General features: G+C 37.1%; 6 protein-coding genes across 6 annotated transcripts; 3 read left to right on the top strand and 3 right to left on the bottom strand.

Annotated features, from left to right (window-relative positions):
• Positions 1-116: 116 nt before the first annotated feature.
• Positions 117-8,584, bottom strand: LOC124631661 (importin subunit alpha-7). Its single transcript, XM_047166161.1, has 11 exons — positions 8,429-8,584; positions 7,703-7,876; positions 7,116-7,328; positions 6,168-6,391; positions 5,761-5,870; positions 5,514-5,667; positions 4,140-4,344; positions 3,754-3,881; positions 3,479-3,645; positions 3,048-3,277; positions 117-426 (listed from the first exon to the last, which is right to left on the bottom strand). The coding sequence occupies exons 2-10, from the start codon at positions 7,874-7,876 to the stop codon at positions 3,087-3,089; spliced, it is 1,566 nt and encodes a 521-aa protein (XP_047022117.1). The 5' UTR covers positions 8,429-8,584; the 3' UTR covers positions 117-426; positions 3,048-3,086.
• Positions 8,585-10,064: 1,480 nt separating this feature from the next.
• Positions 10,065-11,441, top strand: LOC124631664 (UPF0389 protein CG9231). The gene is made up of 2 exons (XM_047166164.1): positions 10,065-10,445; positions 11,031-11,441. The coding sequence occupies exons 1-2, from the start codon at positions 10,234-10,236 to the stop codon at positions 11,242-11,244; spliced, it is 426 nt and encodes a 141-aa protein (XP_047022120.1). The 5' UTR covers positions 10,065-10,233; the 3' UTR covers positions 11,245-11,441.
• Positions 11,442-11,858: 417 nt separating this feature from the next.
• Positions 11,859-12,691, bottom strand: LOC124631663 (protein MIX23). The gene is made up of 3 exons (XM_047166163.1): positions 12,531-12,691; positions 12,133-12,405; positions 11,859-12,044 (listed from the first exon to the last, which is right to left on the bottom strand). Exons 1-3 carry the CDS (start codon positions 12,570-12,572, stop codon positions 11,937-11,939), a joined length of 423 nt encoding a protein of 140 aa, XP_047022119.1. The 5' UTR covers positions 12,573-12,691; the 3' UTR covers positions 11,859-11,936.
• Positions 12,692-12,858: 167 nt separating this feature from the next.
• On the top strand, positions 12,859-14,700 carry LOC124631662 (60S ribosomal protein L24). The gene is made up of 5 exons (XM_047166162.1): positions 12,859-12,955; positions 13,081-13,156; positions 13,374-13,459; positions 14,027-14,188; positions 14,531-14,700. The coding sequence occupies exons 1-5, from the start codon at positions 12,951-12,953 to the stop codon at positions 14,667-14,669; spliced, it is 468 nt and encodes a 155-aa protein (XP_047022118.1). The 5' UTR covers positions 12,859-12,950; the 3' UTR covers positions 14,670-14,700.
• A 1,356-nt stretch (positions 14,701-16,056) lies between these two features.
• Positions 16,057-17,847, bottom strand: LOC124631658 (ATP synthase subunit beta, mitochondrial). Its single transcript, XM_047166157.1, has one exon. It carries the CDS (start codon positions 17,728-17,730, stop codon positions 16,189-16,191), a length of 1,542 nt encoding a protein of 513 aa, XP_047022113.1. The 5' UTR covers positions 17,731-17,847; the 3' UTR covers positions 16,057-16,188.
• Positions 17,848-18,265: 418 nt separating this feature from the next.
• On the top strand, positions 18,266-24,327 carry LOC124631659 (60S ribosomal export protein NMD3). Its single transcript, XM_047166158.1, has 9 exons — positions 18,266-18,461; positions 18,673-18,807; positions 20,158-20,308; positions 20,643-20,886; positions 21,045-21,338; positions 21,502-21,611; positions 21,900-22,057; positions 22,811-22,993; positions 24,065-24,327. The coding sequence occupies exons 1-9, from the start codon at positions 18,412-18,414 to the stop codon at positions 24,249-24,251; spliced, it is 1,512 nt and encodes a 503-aa protein (XP_047022114.1). The 5' UTR covers positions 18,266-18,411; the 3' UTR covers positions 24,252-24,327.
• The last annotated feature ends 2,172 nt before the right edge of the window (positions 24,328-26,499 follow it).

Raw genomic sequence — 26,499 nt, 5'->3', positions numbered from 1 at the left:
AAAGCAAGGAGTCTGATATGATCTATAAATCGATAATGGACTTACATCATAACTGAGTTTAGGATATGAAGTAAGTTTTGCTGAAAAGAGAAACTTAGGGTTAAATTAAAGGGCCATTTGTTGGTACCAATCTGTAATACATTATGAAATGATACTTTTCACATAACAATATACAAGTTTAATTATTTTAGTAACAAAAGCTTGAGAAGGCCAACAAATACATACTACAAAATAAATGAACTAGATACGCCATTATCTACAGTAAAAAAATAAGAAGGCGAATTCCTTTGTTAACTATATAAATTAATAAAATCTATACATAATGGGTGCATTATATAATTACATACACATCGTGTAGATAGGTTTGATCAGAAAACATTTTATCGTAGTTGTAGATACTACCCACTTCTGTATACACATAGATATCTGAAAAAAGAAATTTTCTTGAATCACCATAGAGCAACACGCTGGTTTTACATTATACATGTAAATACTTAGTGCGAGCTATCTCCCGCAAGACAATTTAAACAACAGAGGCCACATTACTATGTACTAGATGCCTACATCTCCTTCCCAATAAAAATCAAATGAGATCTAAAACAGATTTTATGTGTGGTCATCGAAAAATCCCAAGATTTTATTTTGACACAACCTCTCTAGTACTTAGTATATTTCACCGACTTAATGTACATTTAACACTCAATTGCATTGTAATCAACCAATCAAGAATGAATTAATTGTAGTATTGAAAGATACATGTAAGTAGAATGGAATTTAAGTAAAAAGCATTATTCAATTGCAGAGCCAATCAGCTTTAACAATTTAAACTATAATTCAATTAATAACACGTTTTAGTGTTAACTATACGATACATTACATTATAAAGCATAATTTGGTCAGTATACACACTTCATCCAAATCAACTAGACAGGTCAGCATTTATTTATAATATGACAAACCTCATACTTTTTTGAGACGTGAAAAGCAATATGGACTGGGGCTCAATCCCTCATGGGTAAAAAACAATTGATGACTCCTTTCAGCCATTCGAGTCGATAGATTATGGATAAATCATTGAATAAATAATCTTTCGAATTCTTCGAAATATATAGCAGCCTTGAGAAAGTATTATATTATGTACTTTCTCAGGTCTTATTGGCACAGCCAAAGAGGGTTCAAATATTTTTTAATGTCATTTTGATATCAGAGTCTAGCAAGCTCGTTAAAGACACTTGCATGGTCCATGCGGGAAACGGGACGTAGGCAGGTGACTACGGGGCGCCCGGGACGGTGACAGCTGACAGGACTGTCAGTCGTGGGTTCCCAATTACTCCAAAAATGTGTATTATTTCAAAAGTATTTTTTTCGATAGCAGGACAGAAAGAAAAAATGTTATGTACGAAATGTTTGCAGCAATTTGCAATCATTTTTAGCAAATTCAGTAAACGAGTGCAGACATTGCAGTTAGGTAGAAACAACTTTGAGGACGAGGTGAATAGGAGAATTCAGTTGGGTTGGGCTGCATTTGGGAAGCTACGTCGAGTCCTAACATCGTCGATCCCACAGTGCCTAAAGACAAAAGTCTTCAATCAGTGCGTCCTACCTGTCATGACTTACGGAGCCGAAACGTGGACACTGTCGGTACGGCTGGTTCACAAGTTTAAAGTCGCTCAGCGGGCTATGGAAAGGGCTATGCTCGGCATTTCTCTGAGGGATCGCATCAGAAATGAGGTAATCCGTCAGAGAACCAAGGTCATCGACATAGCCCACCGAATCAGCAAGCTGAAGTGGCAGTGGGCTGGCCATATTAGCCGAAGAACCGATAACCGTTGGGGTAAACGAGTTCTAGAGTGGAGACCACGCCTCGGTAAACGTAGTGTAGGACGTCCTCAGGCACGGTGGAGTGATGACTTGCGCAAGACGGCTGGCAGGAGCTGGATGCGAGAAGCCGAAAATCGATCTCAGTGGCGTGCACTTGGAGAGGCCTATGTCCAGCAGTGGACTGCGATAGGCTGATGATGATGATGATGAGTAAACGAGTACAGTTTCGAGGTCGTCGAGTAAGTATTGGAATATTTAAATAACTAATTTTATTATATTTTATTCCTGTCATCTGTCACATAGAACATAGAATAGTTTTAGTTTTATGGAAGCACATGAGAGCAACCCTCTGACTATTACGACGTCACGTCCCCCGCACACCAGCGTGGACGATGGGAGTGTCTTTAACAAGCTTGCCAGACAGTGTAATAGTTTCAAAATTGGTTTCTAATGAAGGAATAGTTTTTAATATAGAATTTGATATAAAATTCTTGAAATTCCTACACGATATCTAATCCTGGCAATGCACACTAATTCTACGTTAACTATGATAATTATTGCATTCAGAGAATATTTAAAATTATTATTAGGATTTACATGCGGCGCTATCTACATTTGTCTTATTTTAATATAGGCTAGGTTTTACTGAGTTATCGTCAAGTTATGAATTATTACACCACTATAAATGGGCCTACATTGTTTGTTGCAAAAATTGATCATAAACTAAAAGGCAGAGTTTACATGAATAAATATAATCACAAGTATCGATAATATTAGCACGTTAATTTGCCGATTGCCGTTCGTTCGTAAGGCATTTTTTTTTACGAATTTCGTAACATTTACACTATTTATGCTAAAGAGAAAAAATAATAGAAAGCACTGATACATTCTTTAAAATTTTCTTTTTTTAACTTTTTTTCTTTTATTCTTATCACAACACAAACGAAGGAGTGTCTGTCTCAACTTCGATTTTTACGACACTGTCCTATTTGCCAATAGGGTAAAGGCTATAATATAATGTCCATGTTAAATATTAACGCTAATATATAAATATGAATTACATACAATTCGAGAATATAATTAAACATGAATATACGATGCTGCACTTGATTCATAAAACGATGATAACTAAAATATAGAGAAGCATTGATTAGTTTTTTACCTAATTTATAAATTGAGACTTTAAAAGTACGATAAATTATACAAAACATCACAAGTATACTCACTGCACGGTCAGCATAATAAAGTAGAATAATAAGCCTAGGTTAGAATTGGAAGCCACCCATTGGAACAGATTGGTCGGCGCTGAACTGATATTGGTCCGTAGTCGACGACACCGTAGGCGCAAGTCTGCCGTCCTCCTCTTCAGATCCAAAGTAATTCTCGATAATCTCAAAAGATTTTTGATAAATATCCAGATTTTCGTGTGACTGAAGAAATTCTATCTTATCCAAACCTGGAACAAATTACATGTTTGTACAAAAAAATGTTGTATCTAGGCAGACTGGTTGCTATTGTGATGGAGTGAAAAACTAAGAAGAGTTAATTCAAATAACTATGAGTCAAGCTATAAACTGGGCTCCATGGCAAATAATCGACTCAACAATTTTTGGATTAACCAGAATTTAAACTTGTAAAAAGATTAAAAAGAACTTACCAAAGCACTCCTCAATTAGTACAGCATACGGATTATCACGATGATCAGATTGTTGGCCAGCTTTTAATACATTGTCTAATCCATTTAGAGCAACTTGGACTGTCTTAGCGTCCGTTAATGTTAATAAGTCACATAGAGGTGGTATACAACCTTGTTCAACTAAATATCTGCAAAAAAAATCACATGCTCAATGAATACCATAAAACCTTTTTGGTTTCGAAGGACACTTTGGATAAATGAATATTTTTTTATTCTACATAAGTGATAGTTTGTACCTAATTTGGTCATGAGTGCCTCCGCTAGTCGCGTTCGTTATTGCCCAAGCCGCTTCTTTCCTTGTCTTGAATTCAGCTTGCCTTAAAATTTCAATTAGTGCTGGGAAGATGTTGGCGTCTATTACTGCCTGCAAAGGGAAGACAATGGCGAAATAAGTATAATTTGGTTCTTTTTTCTATCCAATATAGTAATAATACAAGTTGGTAGTTAAAAGCGCACTAGTACCAAGAATCATCCCGCTCAACAAAGATGAGCGAAGCTGAGATAATGCAAGTCTGTCAGGAGCCTTCTTCTAGGTCAAATAGATAGATAGGTATGGTGGGCATGACCAAAACGATCAGTTATCGACATTTTCATGGTATAAAGAGGCTATAGTATAGCGTACCTGTATCTGCGCCGCATTGCCGGCGGTGATGTTGGAGAGCGTCCAGCAGGCCTCCTTGCGCAGCGCCTCGGTGCTGGAGCGGAGCAGCGCGTGCAGGTTGGGCAGCGGATTGCAGTTGAGGACTGCCTGCGTCTGGGCGTCGTTGCCCGTCACGATGTTGCCCACCGCCCGCAGCGCCGCCGATACCACCGTCGATTTATTGTGCCTGTGCACATTATAACATCACACTAAATTAATTCAACAGTTTGGCTAAACGCATAAACTGCTGAAAGGATGAAGCAATAGGCATGATGACAAATTTTTAAATTCCTTTGTATGATGTAGGTATACGTCTATTTTATATGAAAAATCATTAATTTTAAGAAAATGCGAAGTTTTTTTATCAAATAATTGCATTTTTCTCTGTCCACTTTGAATCCGGCGCGAAAACGCTTGTCAGTGTCATGTCGTCACTTGTGACGTCACAACTGAAATTACAAGACGCAAGTAAACAACGCTCGTGCAATAATTAAGTTTTTTGTGTTATTAAATATGAATTCGAAAGGGCATAGGTGTTGTGGGGTCCCCCAGTGTAAGAACACATCCAAAACAACTCCTGATGAGTTATTTGTGTACGTTCCTCACAATAAAAAAATACGAAACAAGTGGCTTAAACTTGCAAGGCGAGATTCAAAAGCAATATTGCCCAGGGTACAACTTTATTTTTGTGAAGATCACTTTGATGTAAGTTATTACATAGTTCTCTAGATTCTAGCATAGTTTATAATGTAAATAACTATTTCGAGGTTAGGTTTCATCTCTCATTGTTTTTTAATTAAACTAGTATACTTACATGGAAGTTTTAACATTTCTAAATTCAGCTGAACAAAAATCTTTATTTGATGCCAAAAACTTTCCCAGCATTATGATATCAATTCTAGGCAAATTAGCGCTGTTTGCCTTGATAAATCTGGGCTCCATAACTCGTGTTATAAACAATTAATTAATTAAAAACAAAGATCGCAGTGGAAGTTCACAATAACGAAATGTGACGTTCGCGCGCTTTCGCGCGAGTTGTTTTGAGAAATGACGTCACGAGCTCTGATTGGTGTTCAAGATATCATGGCGGATTGCCTTATTTCGTAATTTTATTTTATAAAAATACATATTAATCACATTATTAATAAAGAAAACAATGCGCGTTTTATATTCCAAGCTTCAAGTTTAATTTAATAAATATATTATTTTAATGATTTTTGATTACTGTCATCATGCCTATTCCCGGGACGAAGGTGTTCTGTACTAATGTTATAAAAAAGATTTTTTTTGTGAACAGAATGACTGCTAATATAGAATTGAGAATTAAATAAAGACACTATTTTAAATGCTACTTACATAAGTAGTTCAACAAGTCGCCTACAAACTCCAGCATCGATCACCGACTGTATCTTCTCGTTAGGTCCGTCGGATAGGTAGGAGAGAGCCCAACACGCGTCGCTCAGTACATCTGCATCAGTGTGATGTAACAACCGCGCTAAAACTGGAATACCTGGGAAAACAATATAAAAAATAATTTAAATATCCTTAATTAATGTGTACTTTGTAATGATTCTTTAATAAAGTACATATGCTATGAACTTACCAGGTGCAACAGCTTCAAAGTTCGTAGGGGGGTTTTTGCCTCTACACAAATTTGAAAGTGTCCAAACAGCATTCTTCGTCATAGATAACCTGGTATACTTATTTAATATCCTGAAACAAAAATAAATATGATTTTAATAAATCATAACACAAACCTATTAAGGTCACTTTGAGCGCATTTACATAGTACGAAATTGCGGATTAGAAACCCAGAACTAATTGGTAAGAATCCTTAGAAGAGCAAAGTTAACTTATGTGTCTCAAGACAATAAAAGCTGGGTAAGGCTTCGCTTTTGAAGAAGAAAAACGGATCACACTGAAAATCGTACAAAAATCAGTCCAGACTATTCAACCTGCACAAAGATTGACAGTCTGGCAGTCTGTTCGAAAATCAAATTGAAACCTTACTCTAAAAGCGGCGGCAGTATGCCAGCAGCGAGCACCGTGTCCCGACAGCGCGGCGAGTCGCCGGCCACGTTGCCGAGCGCCCACACGGCTTGTTCGCGAACATCGTCACTCGCGCCGCCCGCCACTAACGCCACCAACACGCCAACCGCGCCACATTCTACAACCACGCGCGTTTGCTCTGACGATCCCGAAGCAATGTTCGTCAGTGCCCACGCTGCTTCGAACTGTAACAATGTTTGTTATGCTAGTCCCCAGTACTTCACATGTGAAACCACCTATGACATAGTGATAGAGCACCTCCTATAGTTGAATTTGATCCTGGCTCGTCTTCTATATTTTATTTACAAATTAATTCATACTTAGATACCAAATATGTTTGCTGTTCTATAAAGACTTTAAACAATAAGCTAAATTTTTTTAACATTGTAGACAGTAATAAAACATGTTTCATTTAATAAAAGCAGCCAAGGTTAATTAAAAAAATGTATAATCTTTGAATTAATAATTTTCTTGTCTTTGAGTAAGTATTACTTAACGAGTACTGTATACACCAATAATACTATACAAAACCATGCATAAAACTACTATCCAACCTAATTAGTATGCCAGACACACCTTCCTATTGATATGCAACTGAGAATAATTTAATGATATACAGCTTATCAGAAGATAATTAGTTAGCAGGAACTAAAATACATGAGATATAATCATAAGTACCTACATTATTCTATTTCATTGAAATGATGATTATTATTGTGAATGCACATTTATTGCAATCAGACAGGCTGAATATTAATTCAGTTGATATTGTGAGAATCTATGCACCTGACAACAGCCTAATTAAACTTTTTGCATTCAATGTGCATTCGGCATTACACATTATCTATCACATTCAGAAACCTTTGATTCCACAATAATACAATCTGCAAACTTCTAGTTTCATATTACCTGCAATGTTGGATTAGTGCTATTGGTCAGGAATTCCACAAATTTAGGAACTATTCCAGTCCGTATCACTTCATCTATTGGCGGATTAGGCTCTTGACTCAAAAGCTTTCTAAACTTTTGGGTTGCCATAACTTGCTCCTGTGGATTATCCCCATAGAGAGCCGCAACCATCGCTGGAGTAATGTCATCTGATGGTGATATACTGATATCATCCTGAAAATAAACAGGAAAATCTTTAAATAATGATAAACAGGTTTAACTAGCTCTTGGTACTTTTAATCATCCCAATGATGTCTTATGACAAAATTCTGCATGGTAAGAATCTGTTTTGCAAGTTAGACACACATCAAAATCTTATATTGAATAAGGTGAGATAAGGTTAAGGTGAATATTGAGCCAAGAACTTCATAATAGGAATTGTCTTCTTTTATTTGTCTAACACAAGCTTCTAGGAAACACTGTGGCATCTACAAGTTTGTGTGAAGACTTTCTGTATCCAAGGTTGTACAATGTTTTTAACACTCTTAATTACATTTGTAGCTAATAAAATGATTGTTCTATAAAGTAAGCATCAAATGAATCTTTACCTGCAAAGTAATGTCTGGTGCATTGGGCGCTGGAAGATTAACATTTCTACGCTTGAAAAGCTGCTGTTCCCTTTTTTGTTTCCGCAGTTGTACCCCTTCTTCTTCTCGGCGACGACGCAGCTCATCTGCGCTCAAGCCTGCGTTCTTGTAACGATGCTTGTGTCCACCAGACATCTTAAAAGGCAAAGTAATTTCACAATAAACTTACTGAAGTATAATTACTTAACCAAATAAACCTACAAATAATCCTATATGACTTTTCTTACAATAACATTACACAAACCATTGTATTGGGTGCCTTGTACTTGTATGTAATCACACACTGAAAATGTGTACAAAGAAAAATATAATGACTCTCATCAGGCAATGTAAAGGACTCATTTCCCTCTTTCATCACACGTATCAGAAATGCACTGCCAGAATAATTATCTATAGGGTCACATACTGAGGTAGCCTATCACTATCAATATTACTGTCAACTTCGTAGTAATAGTAATATCACATATGCCATTTAGGAGTCTATAATGTAAAACGCATACACATCTATTTTTAGAAAAAACAGTTTTTATGGTTATCAAGAGCTACAAGTATGAAACAAATGAAAATAATCGACAACTAAAAATTGAAAGCAACTCGACCGACGACATTGTAAAGGAAAAAACTGCAACCGAATTACAAACAACGTATGTATTGCTAATTGATGCATCTTTACAAAATTGTACTTACATTTGTAGGAACCAGAAGTGTGGAAAATAAAGAAAATTAATATATCCTGCAAATCAATTCACCATCGATTACTTCAAAAAAATAAGTTGCATGTAGATTATAGGTGTTACTAAATTTTGTCATCGAACAGATGAGACAGAAAGCACTCAAATACCTACCTGAACAATCACGTCACTTGTGTTGCAAGAAACTTTAGTTAAAAATCCATTTGGGATAGTAAAATTCAAACTAAAATATGTTTTTTGATGTTCTTGAGTGATAAAAACACAAACAAAGACTTTATTGGGTACTTATTTTATTTTATACTTCGTACACACAAATGCAATGAAAATTAAGGCCTAAGATACTACAAAATATTTTTGATTATTGTAGCACAATTCTGGGAAAACTTAGTTAAACAGCAACACTAGCTGTCAATTCACAGATAAGTGGAGAGCGGAGACCACAGACCACAGAATTCATATATTATTATGACAAAATACCGCACTGGCGATGTAAAATAATATTTAATGGGAGTATAAGTATATTTAAAAAGGAGTACATAGGGGAGTTACTTTGTGAATGTTTCTCGAAACCAAATTAAACAGTTTTCTACCCAACCCGGGAGTCGAACCCAAGTCACCGTGTAGAGCAGTAACACCATGGGACTATAAGACCAACGAGGAAGTCAAAGGTATAGTACATGCATGTGGCTGATAATACGTAGGAAGTATACGTTTTTTACATGGAGAGACTGCCTATTCAACTTCCTCAACCCAGTTACCCGCTACTTTCGAGCTAGTCGATACCCTTTTATTGGTAATACTAACTACTACTACTTGACAGACTTTCTGGCTTCTGACTACCTAAAAAGACTGCCAAGTTGTTCAAACGCAAGCTGGCCTAGAATTCACTTAACGTACCCTCTAAAAAAAAAAAAAGGCTAGCTATGTATGTATGCTATGTCACCCATCCAACAACCGGGCGAGATCTCGTCAAATAACTATTGGTATGTATGTAGGACGATAGAGCACAGCTATCTACTCCCCATGTAAAACCCCCTCTCACAAACGGCTCTCACAAACCCTTACATACTTGAGAAAGGGCTAGGTAGACGATGACAAAAGGTGTCACACGAGGCAAGAACGATTACTCATCGAGCTTAATTACTGCACGAAGAGTCCCTCTCTATCTCTTTCTCAGTGCACGTTTGTGATTGAGAGAAGTCGAACTCGGTAACTAGCGTTATAACTCTTTATTCCGGATTGAAATAAACCCTTAAGTCTGATGTAATCCCGGACCGAAATCCTTTGAGAGAATTCCATATATGTCATCATCCTCCGAGCCTTTTTCCCAATCATGTTGGGGTCGGCTTCCAGTCTAACCGGATTCAGCTTTCAGAATTCCATATATGTACGGCCACATTAAGAGGGAATTAAAGAAGGACAAGACTCTCTCTACTTCTTTCTATCTTTCCTCTTCTTTGGGTCTTTCCTAGTAATTATTTCTCTCACACCGCGTGACGGGGTGGTGAGGTTTCACTTGCAAAACGCAAGATTATTCTCTTTATATTTCATCTTTTTTTGCACACATCACTTCAGGCTCTTGCACACCTCTCGTTTTATTCCAAGGTGACGTTTGTTTACCTTATCTGCGCATGATCTGTGGTTATAGTTCACGTTCTGTCACAGTGTCACTGTGCTTTTCTGACAATCTGTCAAAAGTTAATAATAAAGTTGTGGGAGTTGTGATTGTGAATAGTTTAATTTCATTGATTTTGTAAAAGAAAAATATCTATTTTTAACAAATACAATAAAATTTCAAAAATGAATAAAATACTGTCTTTTCGATTACGAACGTGTGTTAGTTCTGTAAGGAGGAATTTTTGCGCACCACCTCCCAGCAACCCTAGTTCGGCTTCTGGATCAAATCCTAATATGAGTATGGCACCAAGATATCAACCTACTGACTTCCAGAAGTTCATTTTAGTATGGACCAAAAAGTACAAAAGCAAAGAAGAAATCCCCAAATACGTTTCGTATGTTAAATACTTTTTAAGTATATTTTATGTAATCGCTAAAGGCGCTTATAGATTTGTGAAAACAAAATATTATTGTGCTGGGTTAAATAAATAATTTCAGTTTCATACAAGTTATTCACAAAAATCTGGATTATAAATAGAATAACAACAATGTCCTATATGACCTTGAATTTAAATCTCATCAATGTAATTTTGACCACTTGTAACACACCTACGTTGTGTTGTTAGTCTGCTGTCCTTTTCCATGCAATGTTAACTTAGTTTTTTATGTGCTTGTTGTCACGTATCTTCTGTTTATTACTGAGTATAACTATAGTTCGGCCATTCAGAGAATGCGTTCCTGACACGTCGCGATTGAACTGACGACGTAACTACATTCATTGATTATTGATATAATAATGTTGTTTTAATGCTCCTCAATTGTTAAAACGGTAAACAACCAGCAAAAATATTTTTATCGTAACTGCAACGCCATTGCAAAGTTACGTCGTCAGTTCAATCGCGACGTGTCAGGAACGCATTCTCTGAATGGCCGAACTATAATCTGTGTAATTATCTCACATGATTTTGTTTCTGTTTCAGGGGTGAAATGATAGACAAAGCTCGCAGTCAGGCCAGGATTAAGATAGCTAATGTGCTCATGCTACTCACAGCACTTGCTAGTTTTGGAGCTATTTTGGTGGGAAAATCTGCAGCGAAGAGAGGCGAATCTGTCCATCAATACAACCTTGACTGGCACAAAAAATATGAAGAAGAGTTCAAAGCAAAGGAGGCTGCTAAGGCAAAAAATAACTAATGTGAGAATTGCAATAAATTGTGTAAATTATAATATTTAGTTGGTAGTATTTTCTCCAACATACTGTTTGTTTCCTGGCTTTGAATACTATCGTTCTTTAGCAACTTGTGTAACTGCTTAGTGCGCCATGTATAATACTGTATAGTTATATTTACTACTTGGATAGTTTTATTTTTCAATAAAAGTGAATTATGCAATATATATTTTATTTTGTATCTGTAAATAACCAAATAATAAGTAAGATAATCTGTAAAACACTAGAATTGATATATTTTTGTATACAGTATTTTGTATTAGTATACTTATTTATACTAAACACAGTCTTTACTAGACTAGTAAGTACAATAGTAAGTTGTTTTGCTGTTTATACTGGTATGATAATGAATTATCAGATAATTTTCTTCCAAGAGTAATCTTATCACATAGAAGACAATGATGTAATAGTAAGTAAGAACTGATTCAAGTTTTTGAATAGTGTATTGATTAACACTGATGTATAAGTATATAAGTACATCAGCAATCAGATCTTGTTTATGGCTAGCAAAAGGAACCTCATTGGCTGGAGAAGACAAAGTTTATTGAACTTTCAATCAGGAAAACAAATAAAAGAACAGTAACAGTCTATATTCTATTTATATAATTATATACACTAGAAATTCCAAAACAAGGTCACATAAAATGCATGTCAGTCTTCATAAGTTGTTGGGTTTGTAATAACTTCTACATTTCTCTGTAAATAACTTTGTAGTCTTTTCTTTGATAACTTCCTCTACACTCAGCTCTGTTTGCAATAGTCTCAACTGCAAAAAAATGGTTCAGATTAATGGCAAGACAATTTACATTATTCTAAAAAATAATTGGATTGTTTAGCAATGACTGTTGGCATACCTTTTTCTGTTCAGCTTTTAAATTTTTCAAAACTTCATAATCATCAGGTTTTTTATCTTTTGCTGTTTTCAAATGTTTAACAGTTTCCGCAGTAGCTAAGATACAATTTTTGATAACGTTCTCCCTGTCAGAATGACCTTTTTGGATTTGGGAGTATAGGTCTTCACAAGCCGAATGAGCATCAACTTTACTTGCAAATGATTCTGTTGGTATGGAAGTATTAAGGGCGTACAGTATTTTATCATCCATAACACGCATTTTTTTCAGGATATCCTGGGAAGGAACAAACAGTTTTAGAATGAGAAACAAAGCTCATTTCGGGCGAATGATAAGGACAAAAAGTGTTATGATACTATATAATCTATGAAAGTATGTTATTGAAAGCACCCAAAACTTACTTGAAATTCTAAAAAATCTGGGCAACTCATTTGGCTAAACATTGTTTATTAGCTATCAATCAGAAATTTGTTGGTTATTTTTGTTCGATACGATATATTTCAGAGGCAACAAATATTTTTGAGGTTAGGAAATCTGAAAATAGACAACAGAGGAATAGAGTGGTAAAAATTACGAGGTTCAAAACTCAAAATATATTTATTTTAAATAAAAGCGCAAGAATCCTTGTTATTTTTACGTGTGGTAAATATATAATTTAATAACAATAATATGCAAAATGTGTAATGTAATATGTATTTTGGTCGCCTTACTGCTTTTTTCATCATAGATTCCATAGACTATTGATGATTTTTACACTGTCTGTGGTTAAGTTAACTCTATCTTTGTCTATGTGATTCTCCTTTTCGTTTCGACAAGTCAAAATGAAGTACGTTTTTCCGATATTGCAAATATATTTTCATGTATCTAAATGATCAATAGCTATTTTATTGAAAATATGGTATTGCCTAAAAGTGATGTGATGGCTTATTATAGTGTGTGATTGATTTTCAGGATCGGACTGTGCGCGTACAGTGGTTACAAGATCTATCCTGGCCATGGAAAGACCATGGTTAAGGTGGACGGCAAGGTTTGTTGCTCTTATATTCTTCTTATATTAGCAATTGTTTTGTGATCTGACCCTTTTATGTTACTGCCTTTCAGTTTAGAGTTCTTTAAATTGCCGGCTCTTCAAATAAAAACATTCGTAAACACTTGTTCAACTTTCTGTCATAACCTCACTATTAGTCATGATTTCTATATTTTGTAGCCTTTATTTACTGTAAGTGTTGTGGTTTTGCTTTCAGACCTTCACATTCTTGAACTCAAAATGTGAGGCTGCACATTTGATGAGGAGGAATCCTCGTAAAGTGACATGGACTGTGCTGTACAGGTAAAATTTTACTTTCGTATTATGTTCAGGGTTATAGGTAGCTAGAGTATGTTGTAAGAATACATAGTCAGTTTGTATGGTATAGTAGCCTTTGTATTGGTGCTACACCTTAATACATTCATGTAACCTATGACCGTCTTACCACAAAAAGTTTTAAACGTCAGTTTATGCCTTGTCTAAAAAAATGTCAAATTATGACGTTGACATATGGTTCATTTTGCAGTGAATGTCTAAAATATAACCTGCAAATTAGTAACAAGTTATATAATGTTTTGTATTAATAGTATTGCTTCCAGGGCCAATAGTCTTTCTTATTATTTTCCTGTAAGACCAATTTAATCACCCTGATATTATAAACATTAATGTTTGTATGTGTGGCTTTTTATTAGTTTTCAATCAATTCTGCTTTAATAAAGCTGACACATCAGATAAACATAAGGTAAAGGAAATAGTTCCTTTTGCTGAAAACACTTTAATAACCTAAAGCATAAATATAAGTAGTAAAGTCAAATTAGACATGTTTTTTCAGACCAGTAAATCATGTTTAAATTATTTTCAAACTTCCAGGCGCAAGTTCAAGAAGGGTCAAGAGGAAGAGCAGACCAAAAAGCGCACAAGGAGGACCCAGAAGTACCAGCGTGCTATTGTTGGTGCTTCCCTCAGTGACATCATGGCCAAGCGTAACATGAAGCCTGAAGTGCGCAAAGCTCAGAGAGATCAAGCTATCAAGTAAGTTATACTGTTATGCCTAATGATATTACTCTTACACCATTCTACTGTAATGATAGCCTAAACATTTGAAGTTGTCAAATCAGCGATTTGACCAATGGGCATCAAGTATACTATAGTTTGTCGTGCAATTGTAATTTGTATTTCTAAATAGTTTCACAACATTTTGACATGTATTATTGCAAAAGAGGTAAAAATTGGTCAGTTAAACAATTATAATTATTCTAGAATATAATTATACATAGAAAATCTAGATTAAAATTATAATAAAGTCCGTTCTATTATGACCAATGCTATATATATTTTGTTATGCTATATCTGACATACCATCTTAATTTTCAGAGCCGCCAAGGAACAGAAGAAGTCCACAAAGGCCGCCAAGAAGGCTTCAGCACCAGCACCCAAGGCTAAGGCTGCACCAAAAGCCAAGGCGGCTAAAGTCAGTCAGAAATCTGCCCCCAGAGTAGGAGGCAAGCGATAAGAACCTAGAATAAACTGATTTGTAAAACACAGTCTTGAGTTTATTTTCATGATTCCTTTTTTATATGTTATTGTCACAGTGTAAAAACGTCTGCTAGAAACAGGCCTCCCCCAAGCTTGGGGGAATTGCCTATACTGTGTTGGGCATTCGTGTGGGATATTTTATTTGTTTATTATTAGGTTCACCCACAGCATATATATACACAATACATAGAAGCTTAAGTACTATTCTAATATATATGCCAATTAAGAGTAAACACAACATTTACATTAAAGACGCCAGATTAGTCTATATCTACGGGTACACAAAAAGAAAAAGGGGAAAAAAATGAACGAGATATACACCTAAAAATATTTTTTGTCTGAGCAAAGCATTTAATATCGCACATTGTGCAACACTGGTTATACTGCTACTAATGAGTCGCCAAATCTTCGTCCGTTTTTCAGCAGGGTGCATCGTGGGCTAAGATATATAAAGGGGTTAAGACGGAACATGACGGGTAGTAAGTCTGATTCACGCTGCACCTACAGCGGGAGGGGTCATTTGATGATTTCCCATCAAAAAACTAGTATAATATGTTTATGTTACATTACGCGTACACCTCGAAAGTATGCGAGTGTTATGCAGTTGGCTATATTGCCGTTGCATTGATTGCCTCGTTTCAACGATCCCCAGTAACTCTAAACCACATCATCATGGTGACTGGGAAGTTGTCGCCCTCCCCACCTTGCCGATATACCTACCGAAGAAGACAGTGGGCATACACACCGATGATAAACTGCCTCCCGATGTACCTACTACCTAGGCGGCCCCTAGATCTACAATGTTCAACCCCTTTGTACTCCCTTATGTGCACTATTTGATTTTTACGTGTACCCTCAATTTTATGCTTATGTTATGCACTTATGTACACGAATTATTGCATGTAATTTCAGCTCTATCAGATGTCTCGAAAACCGTTGTTGAGTGCTGAATCCGTCCTTGCTTTCCAAGACCCCCATGAGATACTCTGCAAGAAATTTGGTCTACCCACATACCTTTTTCACGAAGCTCATTGTGAGAACAATGATATAACGTCGGTACCATGACGATGAACACGACAGATCAATACACCATTCCCCTCTCCTAACCATTAGTTAGGTACTAACTCCAATCTCTTCCGAGTTTGGCACATTTCCAATCTAGCGTACTGACCAAAATTCCAGACAAAATGCAAATATTACACAATTTAGGAGTCAAACCCACAGTTGTTACTGAAACAACAAATTTTAATGTTCTGTACTAATGCTAACTTGAGTGTAAGAGTATCTCAACCTAAATCTCTTTCCTCTTCTTATAAAATAGGTAATGCATATTATGTAACATGGTACAAAATAATAAAACAGAATTTTACTTATAAATTTTATTTTTATTGGTACAGAATGTTATCTACAATATCTGCGCTTGTCGTTCACATAATTTACTGTATGCATAAGCAATAACTTATGTTCATAATGGAAACACTAAAAGTTTAATTAATTTACGATTTGGCAAGGGTTTCAGCCTTAGCCACAACTTCCTCAATGGGTCCGACCATGTAGAAGGCTACTTCAGGCAGATGATCATACTCGCCCTGCAGGATTTTAGAGAAGCCCTTGATAGTTTCCTCAAGGGGGACCAGTTTGCCAGCATGTCCAGTGAACACCTCAGCCACCTGGAAAGGCTGAGACAAGAACCTCTGGATCTTACGGGCACGAGCCACAGTCAGCTTATCTTCTTCAGACAACTCATCCATACCCAGGATAGCAATAATGTCCTGGAGTGACTTGTAGTCCTGCAGGATCTTCTGAACACCACGGGCAACATTGTAGTGCTCAGCTCCAATGATGTTGGGGTCCATGATACGGGAGGTGGAGTCAAGAGGGTCCACAGCAGGGTAGATACCCAGCTCAGCAATGGCACGGGACAGTACAGTGGTGGCGTCCAAGTGAGCAAAGGTGGTGGCAGGGGCAGGGTCAGTCAAGTCATCAGCAGGCACGTAGATAGCCTGCACAGAGGTGATGGATCCCTTCTTGGTGGTGGTAATACGCTCCTGCATGGTACCCATGTCAGTGGCCAAGGTGGGTTGGTAACCTACAGCAGAGGGGATACGACCCAGCAGAGCAGACACCTCAGAACCAGCCTGGGTGAAACGGAAAATGTTGTCAATGAACAGCAGCACATCCTGTCCCTCCTGATCACGGAAGTATTCAGCCACGGTCAGACCAGTCAGAGCGACACGGGCACGCGCGCCGGGGGGCTCATTCATCTGACCGTACACAAGAGATACCTTGGAGGTCTTGTCCTTCAGGGAGATGACTCCAGACTCAATCATTTCCTGGTACAAGTCGTTACCCTCACGGGTACGCTCGCCCACTCCGGCGAACACGGAGTAACCACCGTGAGCCTTGGCGACGTTGTTGATCAGCTCCATAATGAGTACAGTCTTACCGACTCCAGCACCACCGAACAGACCGATCTTTCCTCCCTTGGCGTAGGGGGCGAGCAGGTCGACGACCTTGATGCCGGTGACGAGGATCTCCTGCTGGACAGACATGTCTACGAACTCGGGCGCCTCGGCGTGGATGGCGGCGGTCTTGTCAGTGGGGATGGGGCCGCGCTCGTCGATGGGCTCACCGATGACGTTGATGATGCGGCCGAGGGTCTCCGCGCCCACGGGGATACGGATGGGCGAGCCGCAGTCCTGTACGGGCTGGCCGCGGACCAGACCCTCGGTACCGTCCATAGCGATGGTGCGGACGGTGTTCTCTCCCAAGTGCTGCGCCACCTCCAGCACCAGCCGGGGTTGACGGTTTTGTACTTCGAGGGCATTTAGGATGGGTGGCAGGTTGTCTTCGAACTGAACGTCCACTACGGCACCGATAACAGCGACTACCTTACCTTGCCCTTTGCCAGCGGCGGCTTTAGCTGCATAATCACGTTTGTTCACGATGGGTGCTGCGACTAAAGGTGCTTTGTCGGAGGTATTATTGACTACCGTCCTTGTGGCCAAACGGCCGGCCCTGCAGGCGGTAGAGAACATTTTCGTTTAGGAGACTCGATCGAATAAATGCACAGTAGATGGTCGGAGAGGTCACGAAAGAGGTTCGGTCGGTCGGATTCTTTACGTAACAATTAGACGTTCGGAAATCAGTTTTACAGGATGATTACGGCATTGCCGTATCCGGATGCACAGATAAAAAATTGGATGATATTCTCAACCCTAGTTGATGGCTTTGCAAAAATACTATTTTGTACATTGTAATGGCATTCTTCACGATTTTTATCGATCTATTTAGATACTAAAAATGGATGAATACTAGATTTTACTTCAAAAGCTCAAAACTATTGTTGATATTCTTTGTTTTATTGTCATTTGGTACTTTGAGGTTCACAGCTTAGAAATTAATTACTTTGAATTAAGAATGTAAGATTCATTAAATAGATTTCTTGATTTCTCGCGGTCCTCCATATTTTTTTTATTCTTGGTAGATTGAGAATGAATGATGGGAAAAGGCATGGAAAAGGTCTCGGAGGATGATGGAGATGTAGATTGAGAATGACATTGACATTGTGATGACATGACATTGATGACATTAACTGAAGCACGATAACATCGCACGCAAAAGGCGTGCGTTCGTTATTACTTTATTTTATTTGCTAAAACTTATAATAACTTTAATAAATACCATCAGCATCGTAACTTAGAGTTCAGTTATTCAAAATGGAATACATATCGCCTGAAAGTGAATCCGCTCTGAGTGGGGCACGAATGTAAGTTGAGTTTTTAGGTTATTAAAGTTGCGCCTATTGTACACAAAATGTGAAAATGATTACTAATTTTATTAATCGTCATTATTTACTGCTCAAGAAATACCACAACATTGCAAACATATAATGGTGCAATATTGCACAATGTTTTTATGGTCTTCGTATTATTTTATTTGAATTGCAACCAAACAATCATTTTCTTTTATTTTTTCAGATTATGTTGCCAATGTGCAGTGCCTATAGAGCCCAACCCCTCCAATATGTGTGTGGCATGCCTCCGGGCTAATGTGGATATTTCTGAAGGTATACCCAAGCAGGCAACCCTTTTCTTCTGCAGAGGATGTGAGAGGTAATTTTCCTTCTATATTATCGTTTAAACCCGCTACTTTATTATTCTGCAATAAAGCACTATAGAAGAATACAGTTTCTCACTTCTGCAACTTCTGTAATCAGGTGTATATTAACTATCATTACTTATATCAAGTGTAAACACTCAACAGTACATTTTGTAAATAATCTACTTAATGCATACAGCCTTGGCCAAAAGTATTGAGCACCCATGACATCTTTCAGTTCTATGCGGAATATCAAATAGAAATAAAACAAAACTTTTTTTTATTTGTAATTTACTATTTATTAATTGAAAATTAATATTTTGTGGGTCCACCCTTTGCCTTAATTACAGCAGAAATTCTTTTTAGTAAACAGCTAACAAGATTTTTACAGTCTTCAGCAGTAATCGCATTCCATTCTAGACGCAGGAAGCGTTTCAATTCTTCTCTGTTGTTAATTGTGTGGCGCATAACTCGACGCTTTAATAAACCCCATAAATGTTCTATGGGGTTCAGATCTGGCGACTAGGCAGGCCAGTCAAGAAGCTCTATGCTATTTTCCCGAAACCATGTCATAGTGCGGGCAGATTTGTGGCAAGGCGCATTATCCTGCTGGACTTTATCACTATCCATGTTCGTGTCACTGAAAAGTTTCGTGAATGAAGGCAGCAACGCAGTTTCTAGCACTTTTGTGTACTTAGAAGAGTCCTTGCGGCCCTCACACACGAACAATTCGCCAACTCCAGAATCGGTCATGCAACCCCAGACCATTATACTGCCGCCGCCGTGTTTCACAGTTGGGACCCCACACTCTGGCTTAAATTCTTCGCCCAGTTCTCGGTCTATTTTGATGTGATCCGGTATCAGAGAATCACTGAATAGCATAATGCACGGATCTGCACGAACATTTCACAGTTTTGGAAATCTCTACTTGTGATTTCCCTTGCTCATGCAGAAGCTGTATCTGCACTCGTTATTCTAAAGAAAGTTCGTTTTGTTTTGGCATATCGCAACTATAACACTTAAAACTTTGAAATAAAAAACCAAAGGCGCACTAGATCATTGGATTTTGTCACAACGAGCGATGGTAGCGATCTAAAAAATAAATTCAAAAATTGTAAAAGACACATTTTTTTTGCACCCAGGTGTTTTATTGTCAGCTGCGTGCGGCATAAGTCATTGTTTTAAAATCTTTGTAGATAACCGATAAAAGAATACTTCAACGATAGATTCGGGTTTCTCCCATAATTACCGTGATCTAGCGAAATTTGTAAGGTGCTCAATACTTTTGGCCAAGGCTGTATAGAGTTTATAGTGAATAATATAAATTACACAAATAAATAATTTGATACAAAATGTTATTTTAGGTATTTACAACCACCAGCAGAATGGGTGGTAGCAGCCTTGGAGTCCAGGGAACTTCTTGCTCTCTGCCTTAAGAAGCTTAAGGGTTTAAACCGAGTTAAACTCATTGATGCAGGTTTTGCTTGGACTGAACCACATTCCAAGAGAATAAAGGTACCAAAACTGCATAATTTTTAACATAATATGGTGCAATATTTAGGTTTCTAATAAATAATGCATGAGTACTGAGCTTGTTCAGATTACTCCATATGGCTTTTCAAAAGGCGTATTAGCCCTTTTATGGTTTGGAAGTTGCGAGTTTGTAGGCCTTGAGCAGGCTACACACATAACACACCAATATTTTATCAAAAATTTTATTTTCTAATCATGAATTGATTTCAATTATATAATATTCTTTTAAATCTGATAATGACCAGCTTGATTGCTCAATGCTCTCAATCTCTATAAGTAACATCTTCCATTAAATTTATATGAATCTCTTTCTCAGGTCAAACTGACAGTACAAGGAGAAGTAATGGGGGGTGCAGTGCTTCAGCAGACATTCATTGTTGAATTCTGCATACAACATCAGATGTGTGATGCCTGCCACCGCTCTGAGGCACAAGACTACTGGCGTGCTTTAGTACAAGTGAGGCAGAGAGCAAACAACAGAAAGACATTCTACTACTTGGAACAGCTTATTCTGAAACATAAGGCTCATGAAAATACTCTTGGTATTAAGCCTAAACATGGTTAGTGTTGCTGCCTGTAATTTTTATATGGTATTCAACTTTCTATTGCACCTTCTTGCAATGTACTGTTAAAGTCAAATATTGCAAAACTTCTTTTTTGAAAACAGTGATGCACCTATATGACAATTATATAATAATATACTTGTTCCCTTTTTCAGACGGATTAGATTTCTTCTACTCATCAGAAAACCATGCTCGCAAAATGGTGGACTTCATCCAATCAGTGCTGCCTATTAAATGCCAACATTCCAAGAAGCTTATATCACATGACATACACAGCAACATTTATAACTACAAATTCACATTTAGTATTGAGATTGTGCCTTTGTCTAAGGACAGTGTTGTGTGCCTGCCTAAGAAACTGACCCAGCAGCTGGGATCTATATCGCCGATCTGTTTAGTTAACAGAGTTACCAGTACTATTCACTTGATAGATGCCAGGACTGGACAAGGTAATTTGAGAGATCTATATATACTTAATCCATGTATATGATGTATATTAGTTATTACACAATTTAATTGATAAGCAGTAAGCTTTCACTCCCATAAATTATGATTTATTTCAATTTACTCATAATTTTATTTTTGATAAATAATTTAATTGTTCCCTTCCAGTTTGTGATGTGTTAGCAACAGTTTATTGGAGGAATCCGTTCTCTCCAATTTGTAATCCTAAGCAACTTGTGGAATATATTGTGATGGACATTGATATATTAAAAGAACATGTAAGTATGTGAACAACGTGAATTTTAATTTGTATCCAGTTCATTAACAAACTGTAACATACTCAATCAGTCTGCATCATAGATGAATGTGCTTTAGTTTTTATTATACATTTTGCTTAGGTACATGCGCGAGTAGCTGGACCCGCACGTTTTTATAATGCATGTAGCCTGCGCATGAGCCTCAACATGTGCAAGCTACTTGCAACGTGTAGATGCACCCTTAGACTCTGTTTAAACAAAAGTTTATCATGAAGAATACTGGGGCTTTACTTTACTATGTTGTTGCAGGAAAAGAAGTCATTCCCGGGCCAAGGCATGGTATCCAGCAAGCATGTGGTCGCAGATGTGTGGGTGGTCAAAGCCAGTGAACTTGGTTTAGATGTCAACCCAGTACACACTAGAACACATCTGGGTCATATTTTGAAGCCTGGCGATACCGTACTCGGGTAAGACGTCAATAATTTACTTATCAGATACAAACCTGGCAGATTCAAACCCAAATTCACTTATTCGGACTTGGCTGCAAAACAGCGCTTTTGCTGCAAAATAAAATTCTTGTAACCAAGACATAGCCCCCAAAATGCCCATCCTACACCAAAATTGCCAAGGAGGTTCAATAACAATACTAAAAAAAAAAACAATTATTCAAGGCACACTCCTCCAGTTATTGTTAGATGCTGCTGGCCAGTTCGATTATAGTTTTATGCAAAACGAATTACATATTTGTGACCTCCTGTATACGGTCTTCTTTGCTTTTCAGGACATCCTCCTTTGTTATCTAAAAGTGGAAAGATATGTAAACAATAATTCATAAGGATACGATTATATCAAATTATGGGTTAATACAGAATACAGTTAGGCGAGATGTCCGCTCTACTTTACTTATCTTAATCTTTAATGTTGTGGTAAAATTATAGAAAACGATTCAATTATTTTATAACAACGAATATTAAATGCGTAATAGTAAAACTGGCTTAAACTATCTTACCAACCGCAGCATCACAGCGGGAGTGGGTACGTAAAGGCTTAATTGCTCAGAAAACATAATCAGAATCTGTCGAGCTATTTTCAAGTTTTTGCGGTACTGATAAGTAGAACATAACTGTTTATTTTTATAATTCAAACTTATTTACCTACTTATTTTTACCAACACCTTTGTTTGTCCTGTTGATGTTTTATATCGAATATTCTTGTTTTAGCTACAACATCGGCGATTCAAACGTAAACGATGTAAACTTTGATAAGTTAGACCGCAGCGTCATTCCCGACGTATTTTTGGTCAAGAAGCACTATGGTGAGAAGTCCGCCAGAAGACGCGCCCGCGCTTGGAAACTCAAACATATGGCTGAGGAGTTACATGAAGGACTTAGCTCTACTAACGAGTAAGTATAATCTTCGATAAGTTGTAGCATCTTTGGCAGTCGTTATGGGTAGCTAGAAGCCGGTAAATCTGACACCAGTCTTAGGGTGTTATTAGACCAATCGATCAATCGTCGATCGACAGCATCGATCAACGTAGATCGATGTCGATCGACTGGTCTAATAGCTTTCATTGATTGACGGATACCGTTAGACTAACCAATCGATCAATCGTTGATCGACTGGTCTAATAGCTTCACTGGTCTAATAGCGGGCGGGCAGCGGGTGACGTGACGGCGGCGTCTACTTATCCATTCTGCCATCGATCGATGCCGTCGATCGACGATTGATCGATTGGTCTAATAACACCCTTACTAAGGGGTATTGGGTTACCCGTAACTGGGTTGAGGAGGTCAGATGCACAGTCGCCCCTTATACTCAGCTGCATCCGGTTATATAGACTGGAACATATTTACGTATTTCTTTTTTAATCAAGAGTGCCAGTCAGTAGTAGTTACTACTAAAATCAATATAATCTACAGCCAATATTGATTATAATCATGTTATCTTCAGCTTATCGCGTTTATTTCTTTTGAGCAAACAATATCGTACATAACATAGTAAAACCCTTGACATATTGCTATCGTACAATATTTCGTAATCCTTACTCCATCTTTTTTAAGTGGAAATAATATTACCCGCGTGATACAATTCATATTGACTGACTTTCGCAATTTTTACTTTGAACAAACTTTGATGAAGAAATGACAATATGAAATTAATAAAAACACTCAAGATAATCATAAGGCCTATATTCTTATTTCTTATCGATTCTTGAGTGCGAGATAAATGGGCTGTACTAAAACGTAGACTGTAGGATAAAAAGTCCACTCCTCGATAAATGAGCTATCTGATCATAATACCATAATAAAAAATGCTCCCAACAAAAACTAATCAATGACTTGTAAGAAAGTTATCCCCCTTATTATATTGACGTAGATAATTACCTATCACGTACATTGCAAAAAAAACAGATGTCTATCGTATAATTGCTTTTGATTTTATCAAAATATTTAATGTCGCAATCTTTGCAGGGATTACAACGACTTCTTGGATGATTTAGAGGAAGATCCGGCATTTAGACAGAACGTCAATATATTTAAGGATGAGAACAAGATACCTGTGGACACCGATGAGATCGACCCGGCACTCCCGCGCATTACACTCGCAGAAATGTTGGACGATTTGGTCATTGAAGACGTTGATATGACAGAAGTGTAGATTTTGAGTGTTATGTTCTGTATAAATACGCTGTTTTTTAAAAGGTTAATAAATATGTATGTATATTATTTATTTAGATTTTGTTTCATTTGTATTGGGTATAACAAAACATTATTTTTAGGCAGTAGTTTGTCCTATCCAGATCTTAGTTTTTGGTCTCTAGTTAATTACCTAAGTGGCGCTCAAGATGAGTCATCTATGAATTTATCTGATTGAGAATATCAAAGCTTGAGATAAACATTGATATTGTAGATAAACTACTGAAGATAATAGAACATTTCTATCGATGTTAGAAGCGCTATGGGAGTTTCCATAGGACACGCACGTGAATAGTGTAGATAATGATTGATACCGGATACGTACATATGTCTATCTGAAGTTTATCTCAGGCGTCTTGTAAGGTGGCATTTTTTTAACTAGCCGTTTTCCACGATTTCGCTTGCGTCCTTTGGAAACTACTTTCTCTAGATACTACTTTTACTTTCTCTAACTACTTTCTCTAGCCATATACTCACCCGGTCCCAACAGTAAAATAATTTTCCAAATTGATCAGCAGTTTCAGAGCCTTTAGAACAAAAAATATCCTAATATTATATTATTAGTACCTATAGATTTACCTACCTGCTGAAAACAGTCAACGAAATTCGGTGGTACACTCATTTATCACCACTCAAAATCTGTGTTGAACTACTTTGTGCGCTGAATCGCACTTTGGATGTTATTCTTTCTATACAACTTTTGTTCCGACCCATAACAAATCATATTATAAATAGAAAATAAGTATTTTTATGCATCTAGGTATGTACATACATTGTACAATAGTGGAAAATTATTTAGAAACACTATAGGTAATTTTGTAATGCGGTAAATCGGTATTCATAAATATTTGCTATGCTAGGCATATTGTTTTGTGGTACTTGGTACTGGTTTTAGTCGTGGTGGCCTGGCCTAGTGGGTAAAGAAACAACCTCTCAAGTATGAGGGCGTGGGTTCGATTCCAGGTCAGGCAAGTTCCAATGCAACTTTTCTAAGTTTGTAGGGGAAAACCGGGAGACTTGCCCAGGTGGGAGAGTTGAACCACCTTTCAAAATTGTATCTGAATTTAGCGCGAACGAAACGTCAAAGCGTTCATTGGTCACACTCAAGAGGCCAACCATAAGTATGCAGCCATTTTGCATCTTAGTGGTGTAGTTCGTCAGTGACAATGTAAAACGTGTTTTTGTTGCTGCGGAGTGTATTTTCTTGTTTTAAGTAGTTTTGTAATTGCTGTCGTATTTATTGAGGTACGTATTGTGTGTTGCTATTATTATATTGCCAAACAAATGTAGTTTGACGTATGCTTAGTGTTTTTTCTCTACGATCTAAGGTTTTTCTTTGTCATAACCTAAATGGGGAATTTGTGTGAGCGGGAGAGTTGCACCAGGGTGGTTGCGGGAGACTTGCTCAGTGGTTCATGTCTCCCTGTGCAGGGAAATTATACCTACTTAATTTTATTTATTTTTTTCTTTCTTTATATAATTTATTGTATTTGCAGTGCCAACTTGTACGATGCCTTTTCAATAAAAGCCTCCTGAAAATGCTCGCAAACGAAAAAAACTCACAAAAATGGAATTGCAAAATGCCATAGATGAAATTAAGGGAGGCGCTTCTATTCGACAAACTTCAAATAAATATGGCATAGATAGAACTACTTTGAGGCGATATGAATTAGATGACGACTTCAACATTTTTGTTTGTTCTTGTTGATTTTTAATTGGTGTGCATAATAAAGAATATATCTATCTATCTATCTATGAAGATGAAATTAATAAATTTGAAGAAGAAAACAGTCAATATAAAGCATCACAGGTGTTTACAACGGCCGAGGAAAAGCTTCTTGTCAATTATTGTCATTGACATGCAGTAAAATGCATTATGGTTTGACAAGAAAACAAGCAATGCTATAGGCTTTTGACAGTGAATTCAAAGAAGTTTCCTGAGAACTGGACGAAGAACAACTCCGCTAGGAAAGATTGGTTTATTAATAAAAAGTTACTATTGTGATTATGTTTATTTTGAAACAATTTTACATAAATTTGTTACGTTAATTACATTTTCTTTGATGTCAGTATTAAAAACAAGTTAATTATTGTATAAGGTAAGATATTAAAACTCTGATTGAAGCTGAAAATGATTTTTATTTTCCACAAAAATCATATGGTCAACTCTCCCCATACCTCGGTTCAAGTGTCCCTGTTGGTAGGGAGAC

The sequence above is a fragment of the Helicoverpa zea genome, chromosome 7 (assembly GCF_022581195.2).
Source record: "Helicoverpa zea isolate HzStark_Cry1AcR chromosome 7, ilHelZeax1.1, whole genome shotgun sequence".
In the NCBI taxonomy this organism is placed as follows: Eukaryota; Metazoa; Arthropoda; class Insecta; order Lepidoptera; family Noctuidae; genus Helicoverpa; species Helicoverpa zea.
The sequence above is the reverse complement of the archived record's forward strand: the minus strand, read 5'-3'. Positions and strand labels throughout refer to the sequence as shown.